The 14636-nt window shown below is 37.2% G+C and overlaps 1 protein-coding gene across 1 annotated transcript in view; it reads left to right on the forward strand.

Moving 5' to 3' along the window:
* The window catches only part of LOC137970318 (leucine-rich repeat-containing protein 74A-like), a 31259-nt gene that overhangs the window by 7665 nt on the left and 8958 nt on the right, over positions 1 to 14636 (forward strand). The window contains exons 4-9 of the mRNA XM_068816844.1: positions 3185 to 3433; positions 5130 to 5192; positions 7971 to 8080; positions 8165 to 8272; positions 12912 to 13005; positions 13839 to 13969. Of these exons, the coding sequence (XP_068672945.1) occupies positions 3185 to 3433; positions 5130 to 5192; positions 7971 to 8080; positions 8165 to 8272; positions 12912 to 13005; positions 13839 to 13969 (755 nt within the window). The remainder of the gene's footprint in view (positions 1 to 3184; positions 3434 to 5129; positions 5193 to 7970; positions 8081 to 8164; positions 8273 to 12911; positions 13006 to 13838; positions 13970 to 14636) is intronic.

The raw sequence follows: 14636 nt of genomic DNA on the forward strand, positions 1-14636 counted from the left end.
GAGGAGTTCGGCAGCAGAACAAATTTGTACACTTTAGCCTTTTATACAACATCCTCAAGATCAACTGTTCTGAGATGGCGAAAACAGCAGTTGTAGAACAGTTTTTGTCTCTAATGTATGCAACTTTTATAAACCAGTGTAAAGAACAAAATAACATTTCATGTGTTCATACGTACCTTTCTACGCGATCAGGTCGGAATAGCATGAGCATGACGGATATTCCGCTTGGATCCATCAACGTGAAGTACCCTCTGAAAACAGTTTTCTTTAAAATGTTCAGAACACGCGACAAAAATACCTTACAGCACGAAATTTGCCAGGTGCGTACGAACAAATCGAAGCCAACAGATCCCACACAATGCAAAGAAATTCCAGCACTATGTTTTGAGATAATGCTACAGCCTTGCACTGTACTGCGACTTGACGGCATTGTTTAGTTCGACACAGCAGAGTACAGTGTATGAAATAGATCAAACTGATCAAGAGCAAATTTCACCGTATTTCCATATGAACATTAGCCATGTGAAGTTTTCATGTTGAGCCTCTGACGTCACTACTAGTAATTTGCAGCCAAGCCTCCTGGCTAGTTTGGTCACAAGGCCAAGTAATGGGGGTCATGAAATCACGAACAAAAACGGTCGGGGAAAAAAGTACTTTCAATGTTCGTAAAGCACTGAAATTTCATAAAGTGAGTAATAAAATAATTATTCTACTCGAAAATGTGGAAAGATTTTCATCCAAGGGGCACTTTAAATTATAGATGTTCACGAAACTGGTAATATTCCTGGAGAGTTGTTGGTAACTCATCATGACAAAACTGAGGCAAGCTTGGATAGGTTGGCAGACTCAGGGTCACTTGTTATTTCCAAATTTACTTTGTCCCAGGTGACTGCCATCATGATGTTGCAGGTGGTCAATACTGTGAGTTTTGCAGTGCCTGTTTGTTACAGATACTAGCTAGGAAGGGGTGTCTGATAAGGGCCAATGGGGGACAGATGATCAGGTCACCTATGGCTGTGATGTTGTCTGATAGAATCATCAGATCAGGGTTTGTGGGGCTGGTAGCATGGCATGAGATGGCATCCACAGCCAAGTGTAAGACCTCGAGTTTGCCTATAGTGTTTACAGTGAGATCACCAAGGCTGGGTGAAAACCGCAACCGAGGCTAAGACAAAAGCAACCAAATGCCGCAGCCGATTTAATTGCAGTAATGTGCTGCAAGAAAATAATGGTTGCAAAGCGTTGTTAAATGTTATAAAATAAAAAACTGTTTTTTACAGCACTGATGCAACACAATGCACTGTAATGAAAGGCTGTTATGTGATGTTCATCTCACTTGGCTGTGACAGAGAACAGAGAATGTTGATACCCTTGCATCATGAGTGATTCTTACATCTTTATATTTAATAATTTCTAAGTTTATCGCTTTCATGATGAACAATTCTCCCAAAGACGTAAAAAGGTCATTTCTTAGAGAAAACTGTGTGTATTATGCGTAACTAGTTGCTGCCAGTGCAGTTTTATACTCTTACGTTTTAAACATGAGCCTCTGGCTCGGGCAACTGGGCAATCATGCCTCATGTATGACAATAAACTTGATTGATTGATTGATTGATTGGACAGGAGATATATTATTTAGAATCAAAAGCACTTCAAATTTTGCATCCTGTCCAAATAGACATTTTTTATTTGGACAGGATGCAAAATTTAATGTTTACGATAGTTTTTGAAAAGCCCTAACCTTGAACTATACCTTTATCTATATATTTCCAAAGTTTGTTAACTAAAGCAACTCCTTTTCGTGTGTTAATTACGATCATTTCTGATTCAAAATATTAAATGACAGGTTATTCAGCAGGTGAGCTTGAAATTCAGAAATATTCATTCCTCTGGATTAGTAAGATTAACTTAAATTAATTAGAGGGTTGGTTTGGTTTACTTCAGTTGGCTGTTGCAGAAGGGATGTCAACCGTGGCACCTATTTGTTGGAAAGTTTCTAGAGATCATACATGTTGTTAAAGCTTTACAGAAACAGCTTATTGGAGTCATTTGTCACACAATCGTTACACACCAGGCTTCATTACTGGATACACATATATGACATACTTATATGTAAGGTTACTATTAGGTGCATAGTGTTTAATACATAATCATATTACGTATTTACCTGTGTATAAGTCAACCCCCATTTTTGATTGCAAAAAATGAAGTTTTCTTAATTTGTGAGTTAAATTTAAACTTAACTTCAGGAACTGTGGATACATGAAAAAATTACAGCAAGTCTATGAAAACATGAATTTTAAAACCAAGTGTTTTAGTTGGTTCTGATCAGCACTTGTGCATCAAGGCATCTTGTCCTTGGGTTTCAAAAAGCCCTCATAACATGGAACATGCAAACCCCAAACTAACCTTTTTCGTTGCTTCGAGATACGTGTACAGTACAGTGTAGAAAGGGCTTTAGAGGACAAGCACAGAAGAAGAATCTTTGAAAATGACTTGAAAAATGATGTGAAACATGCTTATTTTAATTGGTCCACACATGTTAAAACTTGGTTCTCTCACGTGACAAACAAAACAAGAACTCGAATGGAAACACAATGGAGTTTTGAAAAGCCTTTTAATTAGCCAAGTATGTACAGGGTAACAATAAAAAACAGTCCTTACAAACTAGCAAATGACAATTCCTGCATGCAAACGTGATGTATTGTGCCAGGTTACTAAGTAGTTGAATGTTTGTAAGAAACAGAGTTGTCTTTTGAGCTTTCCGCCTTTGATAACGGAAAATTATTTAAAGTCTCTATGTCAAATTTGTGCTCACCTGGTGAGTATCTTTACCATTTAGACTTGGACAATTCCTTTTTCATTTCAGCAGGGATTGCTTACATTTTAAGTCTCTTGTCGCTAAATCAAAAACCGACCTGTCCCACTGTGTTTTTTTATATACAGTATCGAAGTTTAATAATTATGCTAATTCTGAATGAGTTATTCAGCTGGAACTTGTCTCTAGATTTTTTGACCCATGTATAAGTCGAGGGCAATTTTTGGAGCTTCTTTTGAGATCATAAAAGGTTGACTTATACATGGGTAAATGTGGTATAATAATATTGTCATAATTATTTTCATTTATTTTATAATTATTATGGCCACAAAAACATGCTGAGAAATTTTGATCTCTCTATTCCAGAAAACCAGTCAACACATGTAGCATTGCTGAAGAGTTCACAAGACAGAGTGAGGCAAACTATTCCACGAAGACGCACAGGATTCAATGCTGGTGCACTTATTCCGGGCTCTGTTTCAACCATGGTGTCTGTCACAGATTCAGCTGCTGATGAAGAAAAACCAAATACCATTGCATCACCTTCTTTTCAGAACCTGTTGGAGTGTGATGCAAGTTCAGATTATGAAACAGATCTGGAGGAGGACTTCCCGGGTATATGTGATGATTATTTACTGTTTAAAAAACTAGCAGCAGTGTTTGATCTGGTTTTACCAGTCGTAGCCAAGTGTTTTTAGTCCTGATAAAACACTTGCTGATTTAAACACATTCCACAAAAAAAAATGTCCCTTGGAAGTCTGAATAAAGGTTCATAATGTGTGGGGAAGATATTAGCATACAAGAAAAACAAGCCAGGCCTCACTACTATTCTTTATAAAGAATAATTTTAATGAGGGGTGTTTTATTGGGTTTGAAGCTCATGCACGTGACATTTTGTCGATGTTTTGATAGGCTCGTGAGTTTTTTTGAATGATTGTGTTTGAATGGTGAAATAGTGCATTTTTCAACGCCCCTTTCGTCAAGTCTGCACCACTTGTGTGGTCCAAAGACAAAAAACAGAGAAAAGCCATCAGAAATGTTGATGATGCCACCCTTGTCAGGGTAAAATTTAAGAATCCGATCCCACCAACGCGTCGGCCAACACGTCGGCCAACGCGTCGGCCGACACACCACCGACACGTCGGCCGACACACTACCGACGCGTTGGCCGACACATTACTGACGCGTTGGCCGACACACTACCGACTGTCGACCGACGATGCCTTCTATTCCTAGAGGGTTTTGTCAACTTAAAAAAAAACGGCTCCTTTAGGAGCCACCAAGTTTGCAAAAGTCTATGACCAATTCAATTGCATTATGTTGTTCCCTTGTGCTCAAATATATTCTTGCCGCTTAATGATACTTCAAAGTCCTGCTTCCTTGCCGCATAATGATACTTCAAAGTCCCGCATGTCCAAATTCGCACCCTCTTAGAAGCCCTGTAATAATATATATAAATAGCTGATGATGACGAAGTCTCGGGCAACGAGTGAAAACTGGGTTCTAATAACACTTGTCGTAATGGGAACTGGGTTCTAATATCACGAAATACAATATGGTAGTGAAAGTTTTCCGTCGAAGACAGTTCCGTTCAGTTTGAAAAAGGTACGTTTAGGTTTTCAACAGTTCAATAAGGCCCAAATGAGTCACCGACACGCCACCGACGCACCACCAACGCACCACCGACGCACTACCGACGCATCTTATATGTTATAAGTTTAAACAGCGGCCAACGCGTCGGCCGACTGTCGGCCGACTGTCGACCGACAGTCGGCCGACAGTCGGCTGACAGTCGGCCGACGCGTTGGCCGACGTGTTGGCCGACGCGTTGGTGGGATCGGATTCTTAAATTTTACCCTTGTCAGAGTGCAGTCATCAGGCGATTGAAACTTAAAATTTACTTGATCAGTTGATCAAATAAATTTCGTGCAAATGTTGAAGATACCTTTTGTTTGCTAATCTTTTCATTAAAAGACAATGTTACTAATGCATTATTTAACTAATACTGGTAGATTCCATGTTGCTTTGCATTTGTCTCTGCTCAGTAATAGATGCACATGACATCAAAATGTGGTAGCTAAGGAAAAAAAAAAAGGCATGTGAGGTGATAGCTGAGTGTGTCGCTGATGTTCTTACCACATTTAGATGTTTTCTGTGATCTGCATGTATTACTGAACAATGCATGGCAACATGGAATCTATTTGTTTAATTTACAGGTGTATATAATAAAGAACTAACAGTTTGCGATGATGATGCCTGCATGCAGCTTCCGGCATCCTGAATATGACCACTGATTCATTGTTTCTTTCAGTGACAAAAAGGGCATTTGACCCATCAGGGAAAAATTTATACCACAAGTTGTGCAAAGAGAAAGGTACCAATGTCCATAATTTTGATGTTGTAAAAGTGTCTATGTGTGATTAGATTGACTCGCTTTTCAAATTGTTTAAAGAACTAATTTAATCTGGTATTCACATGTAGTTTTAGGGTAACTTTAGCCTGCGAGCAACCTCTCCAAAGCATGGCAGGGTGGGGAGAGGAGAGCTTGCAATGATCACTGTGGAATTTTCATAAATTTCGACCCACAAACCACGCAAACTTGGTGTTGGGCAACATTGCGGACGATATGGAACTGGATATATACTTTTACAAGTACTTCAGGCATCTAGTTATATCTCAGGAAAGAACAAACACAAACACAAACACTTTATTTTACATTTGCATTACATGGTTTGTAAAACTTATTAAATAATTAGCAACTTCACACACAGAATATTCACTTACAATTTAAACTAAAATATTATCACATAGAAGGAAATGCCTAGCAGCTAGATAACCGTAAGGTTTTCGAGCTAGCAGCTAGCTCTTTGAAGGTTAAGTTTCAAATGTACAGGACATCATGATAACTAGACATTCACAACATCATAGAACATACACAACACACATAGATGGCAAGAAAAGAAAAAATAAAATAAAAAAGCAGTCATAACAGTGCATGGCCACAAGATTAAAATAATTTTATTATGTTAATTGTTCAGCCAACAAGTATTCTTTCAATTTTTTAGGAAAGTTATAAGTTGAGAAGTTTTTAACATGGGTGGGGAGCTGTTGCCACCTTTCAGTCGCCATAGCCGTTGTTGTTTGCTTTCCTATGTTAGTCCTGAAACGTGGTTTGTAGAAGTTACTTTTTGAAGCATATCTCGTATTATGTATGGACTTCACTTGCATAGCGAAAATGCTGGCTGAATATATTTGGTAATTTTTTAAAATGCCATAGATGAGTGAAGTTAAGAAGGTTTAGTTTATAGATGTTCTTAACAGTAAGTAAATCCAACTTAAGTTAAGCACAATTTACAGCTGTAAAAAGTTTACTTATAAATTGAGATGTCTTTGCCTTTTTTTTTTCAATGAGTTGCGGGAAGAGCTTAATATTCCAGTGTTTTGTTAGCGCAAAAGAACTACTGGAAATGAAGACCAACACTGCAATATCGTCATATCCTTGTACACTCATCATTTGCTCATCAAATAAAATAATCTGTGATCAAATCACCAATTCTTATTTTTCTAGTTGGATTTCAAAACTATGTCAACTTAACATTAAGCGACCAAAGTTTCAAGCCTTGATTTCATAAAGACAACTATAAATTTTAAATGGATTTTCATATTACATTTTAATGGTCTGCCATCACTAACCGAGGGCGGATTTAAGATTTTGGCTAGGAGGGTGCACATGTCAGACGGAAATGCACTGGAAGCCCAGTCTTTATATGCTAGAAAAATGTATAATACATGCTTTTAAGAGGGTTAGGGCTGTAGTGTGATAAATCTGTATATGATGAGGCAAATAAAAATCTAACATAATGCAGTTTTTGTGCTTTTAATATCCTCTAGTAGCTTAATTTGCTTTGCCGTTTTTTAGCTAAGCTTATATTACTAGGAAGCATTATTATTTGCTACGAAAGCAAACTTGCGGTGCAAAAGATCTAACTAATTGGCAAGCATTCACTTCTGGCAACATTTTATTCCGCCAAAACTCCGAAAACTAGCAGTTTTAAGGCACAACGGACGGCTGTCTGTTACAGTGTATTTAGGTTTTTTATTTCGTTTGTAAATTTTAGAATTTTTTAACTAAAACGTTATTTTTTTGGGTAACCGAGGGGGGTGCACATGCACCCAGTGCACCTCCCCTAGATCCGCCCTTGCTAACTTTAAGATCTTGAGGGAGCTGGATCAAGGAGAAAATGATGTCAAAGGCTCACTAGTTTAAGAAATTAAATTCATGTGTAAGCTGCAGAATTAATATGCAGTACAGGAATTTGGGCTTTCAGGCTTTTAAACTAGCGTTAAATGCAAATATAATAAGCTGTATTCACACGCTAAGATTTTAAGCAAGTGAGCCTTTGACATCACGTTTCCCTGGATCCAACCCTCTGAGTTCCAATCAGTCAGTTTTGAATGTAAGTAGTGGAAGACCATGAAATCCAAAACTTACATTCAAAGTAAACTTCCTTTGCATAAAAGTCAAAGTTCAAAATTTTTTCCAGTCAGGTGTTAAGCAAACACACTTTCAAAATCTGATGACATTTCGCTTCTCCCGGGAAAGTGGAAATGAAAATTCTACAGTGATCGTTGCAAGCTCTCCTCTCCCTGCGCCACCTCGCTTTAATTGGAGAGAGCTTGCTTGCAGGCTTGGGGAAGTTAAAGTTTGCGATTTTGGACAATACTTATTTAGATGAGGTTTTCCATTTTGACACAAAAAAATTTGTTTTTCCAGGTTTTGGTTTCTGTTGCATATTTTGTGTTTCCTTTTTTGGCATTTAGTTTTCACTGGCAAAAATATAGTACAATCAGTTTTTTTTATTTGGAATCTATTCTTCCCCTTCTAATGCGTGTGTCACCATTTTACTTCATCTTTTTGGGCTGTGTAAATACTTGTAATTTTATTCTGATCAGTTTATGACTTTGTGTGTGGTTTTTGGTTTTGATCAAGATTATTTTACAGATTCGCAGTTTTAGGTGTTTTTTTTTTCTTACAGTTTCACGGTTCCTAAATGACCGGCCAATTCCTCTTTCTGCAGCCCTAAATTGGCACACTAGAAGTTTGTGCTGCTACTTATTTGCATATGTTCTCATAGTTATTTTCCATTTTCAGAGCTTGTACCTGTGTCCTATCTTTGTGACCGATTTCACTGTAAAGAAATAGTAATGAAACATCATGGTCTTGGATCTCAGGGAACATTTCCCATTGCTAAAGCACTCATTGTAAGTACAGAAGAATCCAACCAGTCCTGTATTTGAGACCCATGGAGAAGGTCTTTGTTTGATCTTGATTCATTTATGTTTCAGAAAAACACTTTCACCGAGAAGTTGGATTTGACGGATAACTACATTGAATCAGCTGGTGCCATTGCACTTGCAAATATGTTGCTGGATAACTGTTTTATTACAGAGATTGTAAGTACCTATTGAATGTAGAAAGTGTCTGCACACTTTCTGGAGGCACTGTAAAGTCAGTCACTTGGAAGTTACAGAATAGTACAATACAATACAAACTTAATTGACCGCTCCCCATTGGGGCTTTTCAGGGCCAATGGAACACAGTTAACGAAACGACGGAACAGAACAACAACAACTGTTAAGAATCCCAACTGGCCGGAGGCAAGCCAGTTGGCTATTTATATGTACAAGCGGCGGGTCTAATCTGCAGGTCGCGGGTTGCAGGTCATTGTTTCACCAATACAAAAAGTATCCTAAACATTCAGAAAAGCTAATGTTAGGCCTAAAAGCGTTTGTTTAGGCCTAATTAGGCCTAAGGTTAGCTTTTAAGAATATTTAAAATACTTTCTGTTTTGGTGAAACAATGACCTACAACCTGCGACCTGTGACCTGCAAATTAGACCCGCCGATTTACAAGTGCAGGCGAGAAGTTGAACCATGGACTACCAGGATCAAATTCAACGGGTGGTTAGAACAGGTCTTGAACCCGGGATCTCCAGATCTCAAGGCAAGCCACTAGCAGACCACTCTATGCGTTCATGGTTTAATATATGTTTATATGAAATGAAGAGAATCTATGAGGGTTATGAATAAAGCTCTGAAAATTGCACATCTAAATCATATCCTGGTCTGAATATCCCAATAAAGTTAATTTAAATGAGAAAATCGATGCTGAAGTGACAAATACAGCTTTCTCAATATGATCGGTGCCAAACTCAGCGACCAAAGGATTTCAAGGAACGCAGGCCATTGCAAATCTACCAATCAGTATTTGAACCGCGGCGGGCTGCCGCGGGAAGCCAAGCGCTGATTGGTAGATTTGAAACGGCCTGCGTTCCTTGAATTCCTTTGGTCGCTGAGTTTGGCACCGATCATATTGAGAAAGCTGTATTTGTGACTTCAGCAATGATTTTCTCAGACACTGTTGGAGGGATGAAGCTCAAATTCGGTGAAGAGGTAGAGAAAAAACTCATCTATTAAGATCCGTCACCATTCAGGTGAAATTTTCAGTATTTTTGCCTTAATTCCAGTTTGAAGTGGAGGAGGTCGCGGCTGACGGCCGTTAAGTTGCAAGCCTTAATTGTCTCCCTCTCTTGTCTTAACCGTCACCAGACAAAAGTAATTTCGCTATAAGACGCTTTAGACGGCCCAAGAAGGCGAAAAAACACCATACATGAGTCGATTAAGGTTTCATTTAACTTTATTGGGATATTCAGACCGAGATGTGATTTAGATGTGCAATTTTCAGAGCTTTATTCATAACCCTCATAGATTCTCTTCGTTTCATATAAACATATATTAAAGCACGAGCACATAGAGTGGTCTGCCTGTGGGCAAGCGCCCTAATCACTGGGCCACACTGAGACACACAAGGTATACATTATTATTGGACATTGCACATGTAATAGAGCCTCAAAGGCAGATGGCACAGACAAGTGAGGTTCACATTTTTGTGGCACTTCAGATCTATCAAGTTACAAAATAGCCTTACTCTCGTTTAGGATGGCCAGTTGTCAGGGCTAAAACTTAGCAGTCCCCAGGTCGCCCATGTCAACTTAAAGATGTACCAGGGTGACTAAAAAATTGAAGTTTAACCTGAGATTTGCCCTAACCAGTTTCAACACTTTCAAGAGACCTTGTTATCGGAAGGATTGACTATACGTGTACAACACTTTATCACATAACACCAATGTTATAGTACCATGTGAAACATCAATTATTGATGAACAAGATGCAATCATTTTTGTGACATAAGGTACCATGACACTGTCAATTGCTTCAATTTAGGGAAAAATGTAGCTGCTGCAGTTAAAATATTTCCTTGGTTAAAATACTTTCTTTTGTCTGATACAGGGTTGAGCTAGGATTTGATCACTGGGGGACAGTTTGTCCCCTTAGCAAAAATTGTGGGGAAATTGTCATTTTAGGGGAACAGTCGATTTTTTTTCAGTTCTTACTTTCTTACGTTCAAACTTAGAAACAGGCAAGCCAACAAAAACATATTTTATTTCCTGTTACTTGTAAATTATTTTAAAAAAAATTATTACAAACAAAAAAATTTATAAGTAAATGGTGTCAAGACGTTTTTTCTGTTCATATTTAAACCAAGAATCGATGTCTATGCTTTATACATGTACTCCAGATGCAAAGGGTTTGTTTTTTTCAGATTTCAGACAAAAATAGGGGATTGTTGCCTCCTTTTCATAGCGCAGCCACATGTTATCTCAGAACCAAGTTTTCTAGACCCTCATCTGTTTCTTCCTCATTAGTGCTCTGTTCTTCTGTATTTTTTTTCTCCGATTCAATCTGGCCTCCATTTAAAGCAAAAAAGCTATCTATAATACAAATATGTTTTCACTGTGACACTTGATGCTTCACGCTTGGTTGAGCAATACATGCTCAATAGTCTGAGCATGACTGAAAAGAAAACGTGCGATCAAACTCCTCCCACAGTCTGTGTTTCAGCTTGTAATTTTTGTACTGAACTGTATTTCTTCCCCTGTGCCTCCTTCTGAGTTTTTCCCCCAGATTTTGAATGGGACAAATTGTCCCCTTGGCTGTTTTTTTAGGGGACAATTTCAATATCAGCATGGGATTGGCGCAGTGGCGCTGCCTGGCTCAAACCCTGTCTGATAGACATTAATTATCATAATCTGAACAAAGTAAAGTAAAAAACAAACTAGTTTGAAAAGATTAATTCTTAACCAAGAAAGATTTTTAACTACAGCATAGCTGACTTCTTGGAGTGAAGTAGATGACACTTTTCACCGACTGTCAGTTCACAATGTACATATTGACACCACTGTATAAAATATGTTGAATGTGAGAAAAAAACGACTTGAATAATTAATATTTAAAAAAATTAATGATAAAAACAAAGTATAAGAAAAGTGATGAATAACTGTAGAATATACATATTACAGGAAATAAATAAATAAATAATAATATATTATTATTATTCTCTCTGACTTATAAGGTGCAAAGATGTGACCAAACCTGAGCCAATTAAACTTAATTCAGTCGTTTGGAGGGATTGAGAACATTGATGAAAATAATACAGTTGATGCTCCAATAATTGACCTTTTTTTTCAGTCTTCAATTTAGGTATCATTGATATTTCTGTTGTAACCATTCTTAATATCAACAAGATCTGAGCTTTCAAAATGCTGACAGGTTTGTCAAATTAACGTAATTTTATAGCAAAGGTTTTCTGGAATCTTTGACTTTCCTAATTTTGAAATTTCCATCTCTTAACAAATATGCTGACCTCTTGGTAACTTCTAGACCTGGAAATTAAAACTCTTACCGGTAGTTATATTTATACAACGTTTAGGGACTGGTCAAAAAGTATAGGAGGGGGTAGGCTGGAGCAATTGGAAATGTGGCAGGTAAGAACACCTTACTTTTGGCACAAAACTATTTGACCCACCCCTAAATGAAGGCTGAAACTTACATGACCCACCCCCTGATAAAAGACTTTTTTTGTTATATAATCAGTTATACCACATTTGTTTATGAAGTTGTGGTGGTGTTGATTTACGGTTAGGTTTGTTTCTAACCAGATACAAAAGCATGTAAAACTAATGAGAATCATTATTATTATTATTAATTTTTTTACATCATATGAGAAATGTATAATATAAAACAGTTCTTGGTGATAATCCAAGAATTATTTTAGTACTTTGTAATAATTGTAGTCCTGCAGAAGGAACAACATTGTAGTGAAAAGCACATTCATTTTTTACTATATAACTTTTGTATTTGTTAACAAAAAGAGACAAAAGAGAGATTTCTTTTTTATGATTTTAATTTTGGTTTAACAGTTGTATTTTACGAACAAAGATAAAATTGTACGTCATTAAAGCTGCCTTGCTTTAAATTTATTGTTAGCTATTTCAACAGAATCAAACCCTCGATCATTAAAAAATGTTTACTTAACAATGTGCCTATTCCTGTTTAAAATAGGGTGACCCACCCCCAATGGGTCACTGACAATTGAATGACCCACCTCTTGCTAAAGGCTCAAAAACTGATGACCCACCCCCTTCCTGCTCCAGCCCAGCCCCCCCCCCTCCCCCATACTTTTTGACCAGTCCCTTATCATAAACTTTTATATTTATGACGTACTGTACATAATTTGTGACTTGAAAGGTGATGCTCATAATTAAAAGAATTCTGATCAGAGCGAATTAAACAAACTAAACCAATTGAGTGCTAAACTTCTGGCATAGACCAACCAAATCAATGAACATTTTTATTCCTCTAGACTTTGGAACTTTTTCCTTGAAGAGAATATTCAACAGTGTCTCCAAACATGGATGAGATCATCTGTGAAATTGTCAATGACATTAATATTTTATCTTCTAGTTCTTGGTATTACTATTATAGTTTACTATACAAACTGAAAATCGTCACACAACTGACCAATCACTGATTGTGATCATTTCACAAATTGATTGGTATGGATCTCATTATGCTTTGTTTATCACACTTACGTTGACCTCAAGGTTGTCATTACAATGAGTAGAATTGAACTTAAGCAAGGCTAAAATGTTGTTTTTCAAGGGTGATTTTTATGTATTTCTTTCTTTGTCAGAACTTGTCTGAGAATTTCTTACGCTCAGATGGGGGAGTGGCTTTAGCCAAAGTGTTATTGAAGAACACATCACTGCTGAAGCTAGTTTTAAAATGTGGGTGACTATACTTTATTGTGCAAAGGATTTATTATTTTTCTTTATTCTAGTAGTCATCACAGTTCAACATTACTGTAATATGATTTGCTTCTTTTTCAAATTCAACTACAATAGTTAAGCAGTGTTTGATATCTGCACCAAAAAAAACCAGTAAAGGTTTAAGAGTTACAGACCAGTTTTGTAAAATGCTTTGAAAGTATCAAAAAATTAATGTCAAGAGCCTAGTTCAAAAACCAGTTAACGGTATCACTAATCCTGAAGCAATGAAATACTAACCCAAGCTTGAATTTTGCCCTTCCAAAAATCCTTAACCATGTAATTTTATGCTAAATGAAATCAAAAGTCTACTCAATTTTAGAGGCTAACAATCTTGTGGAAACTTTTTCTGATCAGAAAATGGACTACAATTTAAGTTTTCCATAATCCATGAATCAGCTTAATTAAGGACAGTGACTACTGTTGTTATCGTGCATAATTATATTCTGCGCATCTCAAGATACAGGTACTTGGGTTTCCTATGGGTGGTGCTTACCAATACATGGATATTTTTGGGTGGCTAAAAACTATGCAGAGAAAGGAGAACAAAGCAAGTGCTCTTGGTATTCAAAAAGATAATTGGGGGTAACCATTCATGTTTCAGAGATAATAATTATTGTTAAGCTTCATTTTGGAAAAGAACACCAAGTTTCTTTTTGGATTTCAATAACACTTTCTAAGATCTGCTTTTCCCGCATATTTATAAGCCGCATAAAAGTACCTTTCAATTAGTAGGCACCATCCTTAATCATGCTTTGAACAACTGGGCCAAGGTTTACATATTTTCTTTCTAGCAAACCACTTAACAGACAAAGATGCCAAAGCATTTGCTGAAGCCTTGAAAGAAAACCGTACACTAACACACTTGGATCTCAGCTGCAATGAAATTGGAGAGATGGGAGGGATTTACTTGGGAGCTGGGCTGGTAAGTTACATGTATGTCCAGTGTAGCATATTTAATGTCAAATTTATTTTCGTTTCATGAGTAAAAGGTTGGCTCTGATGCAAATTCCCATAAGTTTACATGTTGTTTATCTTGCCAAGCGCATGTTGAATTCTATAAATGAGAGACTAAGAATGAAGGTCATTTCAAATTTTTTGGCAAAGGGAAAGACTAGTGTGTTCAGAGGAATTATCCTAAAGGAACATGATGAAGAACCAACAAACGTAATCCAGTTGTTGCATGTATGGCACCAAGTCCAGGAATCAAAGTTTAAACAAATTTGCAAAAAGTGAAATTTTGTCACTATGCCACACCTTCTCCCAATTTTTTTCCTATAATGAAATATTATTATATGACTAGCTCCATGGGCAGGCAAGATGAACCAAATCCTGTGCTGTGATTGGCTACCCGAGCAGGCAAGATGGAGATATACTGCCCTCTCAGGATTTCTCGCTTGTTCCCACAAGATCAAAAATAATTTTTTGGTGTTTTATGCCACGTAATAAATCCTTTATTGAGCAAGCTTTTTCGGTCAAGTTGGCTGGATATTGGCCTCGACTTTGTCTCGGTCCATAAACACGCAAAAAAAGAATTTGGCCATTATCCAGCCATATTGACCTCACGCTTGGTCAATAATCCATATGTATTG

Source organism: Montipora foliosa, chromosome 9, assembly GCF_036669935.1.
Source record: "Montipora foliosa isolate CH-2021 chromosome 9, ASM3666993v2, whole genome shotgun sequence".
NCBI classification, from domain to species: Eukaryota; Metazoa; Cnidaria; class Anthozoa; order Scleractinia; family Acroporidae; genus Montipora; species Montipora foliosa.